Raw genomic sequence first — 6358 nt, 5'->3', positions numbered from 1 at the left:
CAGTAATAACGTACTATCCCAAATACATATATGATTCCGGAGACAGCACATGTGCCTTCATTCTAATAAACACTTGAACCTAACAACTCAATTAGTCAGTGACGCCATGCTAGCAACACGTGAAATAATACGAGCTTTTTATGTTTAAAATGATGTTAGAATATCAGACTAAAAGCCTAAACCATTAGATAGAGGGAGACTACATTATAAAAGACAAATTGTAACCATGTATTTAGCCTACTTAAGCGTTGCGAAATTACAATTATCCCTCTCCCGGACATGTGAGACGCCCGTTCAGGTGGTGGTAGACTAAGGGTATGTTTGTAACCATTCTATTTCTAAAAATAATTTTTACTTAGAAATGGTTTTTCTTAATTTTGTTCTCGAGAACAATTTCTGAGCATTTAAAGCACTTGGTAAACTGCCCAAAATTTTTATTCCCAAAATAGAAATGCGTTTGAAAAAACCTTTAAAATTTCTAATAAAAGCCATTTTCTTCTAATCTTTTAATAATTTTATTAAATTTTTCTCTCTTTTTTTCTTTTCTTTTTCCCTTGTCATCTTGTCCTTTCTCCCGTCGTCGGCCATGGCCGGCAATAGGCCAAACGAGGGCTAGTGAGCTCCCCAAAGCATCATCGGCCCCCAGCAAAGTCGAGCAATGGCCAAGTCCAAATCTGGCGAGTCGAGCTCGCTCAGCCACCGACAAGGTTCGCCAGGCCACTGCCAAGTCAACAACGTCCAGCCAAGGTGAGGTCGACCTAGGGGTGGCCGGGCAAAGCTTGCCTCGCCACCGACAAGGCTTGAGCCAACGACAGAAAAGGAAAAAAAATTAGGCTTGATTATAGGAATGGTCATTGGGAACAAAAAGTAACTTTTTGGTATTTCTTGATTCTCGTTCCAAATTTATTTTCAAAAATTAAAAAAAAATGAATTTTTTCTTTTGAGAACAAAAAATTTCCTAAATAGATTTCTATTTTTTTTTTCTAAAGAATGAAAGAATAAAATCAATTGTTCTAAGGAGTGTTACCAAACATGGCCTAAATATTTTTATAAGCCATATCATAACCGTGTATGTAAGTGATGCAAGATTACACTTACCGAGAAAAAGACCCAAATCGGCGGTGCAATACCTTCTATCAAACACTCGGTCGGTCGTTGAAAAAGTGGAGATAAACGCGTCCTATTTGCGACTTAATTCATTATCCAAGTCAATGGCTGTCAATAAATAATCACGTAATTAAAAAATTAAACGGGGAGGAGATCGAACTCGAACTGGAACTCGAAGTTGGCCACTCGCTTTCCGACGACGGGCAAGTAGGTCGGTCCAAATTAGATTAGAATTAATTAAGGGGAAAAAAGGGTATTTAAATTAAGGGCATGAACAAGCACGACTCTCAATCCTCCCCACATTTCTTAGCTGTCCCTCCTTTTCATATGCCCTTTTGACCCGTAGAGATGCGTGTCTAAATCGAATTCAAGATTTGACTAACTTCAATTTAATACCATTATTCTCAAGTCCATGCTATAGATGTGGACAATTATTTAAATAAAAACAAAAAAATAAAATAATTCGGCCAACTAAGGTGAAAGAGACGTCCCACGTTCCTCGATCCGCCGTTGCCGTTACCAGTATAAATGCTATTATTTCCCCAGTGTAATTAAAAACATTAATTAAGAGATTCTTAAATGGTTCTTTCTGCTAAGAAAAATAGATTGGTCCTATTCGCTTTATGCAACAAAAGATCGAAAGCATTGAATGTGGGGATCCCGAATTGAAATTGCATTATACTTGAAACAATGTCGAGGAGGTTATATATCACCACTAACTCTATAGGATAATTCACATGCCTCAAAGTGGTCGAGGATTGTAATAGGAAAAAATTACATGTGACAGATCTGAAAGCATTAAATGTGATGAAACCCTTATTGGAATCGCATCATACTTGAAGTAATGTCGAGGAGATTAAACTTGGAGGAGGCTATACCCCTCAATTCTATAGGGTGATTCGTGTTATTTTTTATAGATCCTATATTGAAATTGTATTAAGCTCGAAGTAAATATCGAGGAGGCTGTATCCCCTAACTTTATCGAGCGATTCCAATCACATCGAGTGTGAATCAATCGAATCGGAAAATTCGAATGCCGTTCCCACATGGGTAGAGGGAAAAAAATGGTTGCGTACAAAAGGAGCGGCTTTGATATGTCAAATGGCGTGTTTGACACCATAGAAAGATAGAGGGGGCCAGTTCAACATTCCCTGTATATACCGGACTTTCTTTTCTTTTTTTTTTTTTAAGAAAAAGAATAAAGCCAAAAGAAGAATAATAATAACGGGAAAAAAAAAGGAAAAAGAAAAAGACAACCAAGAACCGGGGATTCGAAGTCAACGCTCCCTTCTGTCTCTCTCTGTTCACTGCACAGAACGCATAAACTGACCCGGAGAAAAAAATCAAGAAAATCAAGAAAAGACAATCAAGAAAATCAAGAAAATCGGAGAGACCGGGGGAGTTGCCAAATCTCACTCGCTCCCACCGACCGGCCTCCCCTCCATATCATCACCCCCTGCGCAGGCATCGAATCCTCGCAGTCGCACCACGAACCCGCCGGAGAAGACGACGAGGCAGTGGCGACGGCGGCGGCTCTCCGGTGACGCGTTGACCGCCGACTGAAGGAGGACTCCGGATCGTCCGTCGAGATGCACGCCAGGAACCACTGGGGCGGGTCCTTCGAGATCAACGGCGGCGACTCCTCCGCCGCCGAGGACGACCAGCGGAGCCGGGAGTGGGACCGGGCGGCGCTGCAGCCGCCGCAACAACACCACGAGCTCGACGAGACGCAGCAGAGCTGGCTCCTCGGCAACCACAACCAGCGGCCCCAGAAGAACAAGTACGTCGACCTGGGCTGCGTCGTCTGCAGCCGCAAGGCGCTCAAGTGGACCGGCTGGGCCTTCGTCGCCGCCTTCTTCCTCATCGCCCTCCCCGTCATCATCGTCAAGACCGTGCCCCGGCACAAGCCCCGCCCGCCCCCGCCCGACAACTACACCGTCGCCCTCCACAAGGCCCTCCTCTTCTTCAATGCCCAAAAGTGTATGTGTCCGTGTTTACCTCGTCAAGTCGAATCGACTACGTTACAAGGGTTTGACCGATCGATAATGTCGCGAAGTGTTTTTGAATTCCTTTCTTTCTTTCTTTTTTTCCGGTGCAGCCGGGAAATTGCCGAAGAACAACCCCATCCCTTGGAGGGGCAACTCGGGGCTGCAGGACGGGAACGCCACGACCGACGTGAAGGGAGGGCTGGTCGGAGGGTACTACGACGCCGGCGACAACACCAAGTTCCATTTCCCGATGGCCTTCGCCATGTCGATGCTGAGCTGGAGCGTGATCGAGTACAGCCACAAGTACGAGGCCGTCGGCGAGTACAACCACGCCCGCGACCTCATCAAGTGGGGCACCGACTACCTCCTCCTCACCTTCAACTCCTCCGCCACCAAGATCGACAAGATCTACAGTCAGGTAATGTCCGATATGTGCCGCCGGAAAAAAACTCCGATCGTCTTGTTCGCTCCTGCTGATCTCTGATGCTCGAGATGATAGACGGCGCGGTCAGATGGTCTGATCTTGATTGGATTTGATTAGATTCACGGACCTTGGAGTGCTGCGATTCAGCTTTAGGAATGCTCGTTCTTATGGAACTCCATTTGATGCTGTTGTTCTTCTTCCAGGTGGGCGGATCTCAGAACGGTTCGAAGACCCCGGACGACCACTACTGCTGGACTAGGCCGGAAGACATGGACTATCCGCGGCCGGTGCAGACCGCTAACTCTGGGCCGGACCTCGCTGGGGAAATGGCCGCAGCCCTAGCCTCCGCCTCGATCGTGTTCCGGGACGACGCCGCCTACTCCAAGAAGCTGGTCAAGGGCGCCGCAACAGTCTTCGCCTTCGCCCGGGACTCCGGGAGGCGCACTCCTTATTCCCGCGGCAACCCTTACATCGACCCCTACTACAACTCGACCGGCTACTTCGACGAGTACATGTGGGGCGCGGCGTGGCTGTACTACGCGACCGGGAACAAGTCCTACATCTCCCTGGCGACGAACCCGGGCATCCCCAAGAACTCCAAGGCGTTCTACATGGTCCCGGACCTGAGCGTGCTCAGCTGGGACAACAAGCTGCCGGCGGCGATGCTGCTGCTGACGCGGCTGCGCGTGTTCCTGAACCCGGGCTACCCGTACGAGGACATGCTGAGCATGTACCAGAACGTCACCGGCCTCACCATGTGCTCGTACCTTCACCAGTTCAATGTGTTCAATTGGACTAAAGGTAAGCGTGACTAATTCGCTTCTGATCCGATCTGATCGTCGACTTTTCCGACCGAGAACCGAGTCCGATTTTAGTCGGGTCATCATCGCCTTTCGATTTGCAGGAGGAATGATAGAGCTGAACCACGGCAATCCGCAGCCGCTGCAGTACATGGCCAACGCCGCGTTCCTGGCGTCCCTCTACGTCGACTACATGAACGCCACCGGCGTCCCGGGATGGAACTGCGGCCCGAACTTCATTACGTCCGACACTCTCCGGAGTTTCGCTACCTCTCAGGTGACTGCTCATTCTTATTGAAATCGACTCCGAATCGAGTTCTGATCATACTTCTGATCACTAATGTGTATGCTCTGGTTGGGACAATTGAACTCAGATCGACTACATCCTAGGCAAGAACCCGATGAAGATGAGCTATGTGGTCGGGTTCGGCGCCAAGTACCCGAAGCACGTGCACCACCGCGGCGCGTCGATCCCGAACGACCACAAGAAGTATTCGTGCACCGGGGGGTGGAAGTGGCGCGACACCCGCAACAACAACCCCAACACGATCAATGGGGCGATGGTCGCGGGGCCGGACCGGTTCGACCAGTTCAAGGACGTGCGCGCGAACTACAGCTACAACGAGCCCACCTTGGCCGGGAACGCGGGGCTTGTGGCGGCCCTCGTGTCGCTGACAGAGAGCGGCGGCCGCACCATCGACAAGAACAGCATCTTCTCTGCCGTCCCGCCGCTGTACCCCGTCACTCCCCCGCCGCCGCCACCATGGAAGCCCTGAAGGCAGCGCCGTGGCGAGAACAACCTCTAATTGCTGGAGTGGATGTGTCCGATACAACTTGTCATAGCCCTTGTTTATAAGTCGTAACATTTTAATATTTCAACGGGCGAAATCAGTGGAGCTTCGGAGTTATATATGAAATATTTAATTATTTTTCTTGCGAGTTCGATTGAGAAATATGACTTTCTCCACATGTTTGCTGATTTTCTTTTATAGAAAAAAAGAAAAGATGAACTGATAATATTTTAGTTCTTTTTTATATATATGAAATATTTAATTCGTTCTATGTGGCACAATCGATAGACATTTTTATATAAAATTTTTATGTTTTTCATTTTTCATTTTCTTTGTTTTTTTTTTCAATTTTTGAAATTAGGGCTGGGACTCTCACTAGTCACATTGTATTTTTTTTTTAAAGAAAATCTTTTAACTTAATAAAAAGTTGTGGTAATTCTATTTATTGACGGATTGAACATTTATTACAAAACATGAAAGGAGTACAGTATAAAATAAAAGTTCATGACTAATAGCAATATAATCCTAAAATGGTAATACCATCCAAAACTTAAAAAAGATAAATAGAAAAGTCACCCATCATTTAAATCTATAAGTTTATGTGAGAATCCGCCCCACTCTTATGAGAGTATGAACTAAAATGTATCACAGTAAACATAGTTGAACCTGTCGAACGCGTGCACGAATGAAGTTAGAGATTGGTGATTAATCAAGCTTTTCACACATATAAATGTGAAGATTTTATAAAGAAAAAGAGGAATTCAAGAGTTTATTTAAGAAATGTCATACAGAACCCTGTACCTAAGGTACAGGACATAGGCTAGTATAACCATAAACCTTGAAATCCACTCCACGCTATTGATTCCACAACTTCCACATATTTTAGAAATTTTCCGGTACACTCCTAATTATAATATAAGTGTTGTGGTGTACCTAATTATAATATAAGTGTCGTATCATGTCAGACCATTGATACTCACGGAATTTAGCAACAGCCAATATTTTCTCACGATTTGCATCAATTTTCCAGTAATAAAAGAAAAATACATTCCATCATCGTGCTCTCAAACACGACATCGAATTTTTACGAAATGATCAAAATCGAAGTCGAAATTAACAAATTAGTAACACAAATTATTTTCTTAGGGAATTAAACTAAAAAAGAATAAATATAATGAAAATCTTAAAACCCGTTACTAAAGTGCATTCAAATTTTAAAATTTTAAAAATAGCAATCGCATCCTAAAA

General features: G+C 45.2%; 1 protein-coding gene across 1 annotated transcript; it reads left to right on the top strand.

Moving 5' to 3' along the window:
• The first annotated feature begins 2467 nt into the window (after positions 1-2467).
• On the top strand, positions 2468-5334 carry LOC104452289 (endoglucanase 12). The gene is made up of 5 exons (XM_010066780.3): positions 2468-3087; positions 3206-3513; positions 3723-4320; positions 4424-4596; positions 4694-5334. Exons 1-5 carry the CDS (start codon positions 2697-2699, stop codon positions 5093-5095), a joined length of 1872 nt encoding a protein of 623 aa, XP_010065082.2. The 5' UTR covers positions 2468-2696; the 3' UTR covers positions 5096-5334.
• The last annotated feature ends 1024 nt before the right edge of the window (positions 5335-6358 follow it).

This window comes from Eucalyptus grandis, chromosome 1, assembly GCF_016545825.1.
Source record: "Eucalyptus grandis isolate ANBG69807.140 chromosome 1, ASM1654582v1, whole genome shotgun sequence".
NCBI classification, from domain to species: domain Eukaryota; kingdom Viridiplantae; phylum Streptophyta; class Magnoliopsida; order Myrtales; family Myrtaceae; genus Eucalyptus; species Eucalyptus grandis.
Note: the sequence above shows the minus strand (reverse complement) of the source record. Positions and strands in the feature narration are given on the sequence as shown.

What these genes read in the sequence shown, in the direction of transcription:
- LOC104452289 (XM_010066780.3), top strand. Translation starts at nt 2,697, where the DNA reads ATGCACGCCAGGAACCACTGGGGCGGGTCCTTCGAGATCAACGGCGGC. An exon ending in TCGACAAGATCTACAGTCAG is followed by an intron (nt 3,514 to 3,722) that starts GTAATGTCCGAT and finishes TTCTTCTTCCAG; the next exon opens with GTGGGCGGATCTCAGAACGG. An exon ending in TGTGTTCAATTGGACTAAAG is followed by an intron (nt 4,321 to 4,423) that starts GTAAGCGTGACT and finishes TTCGATTTGCAG; the next exon opens with GAGGAATGATAGAGCTGAAC.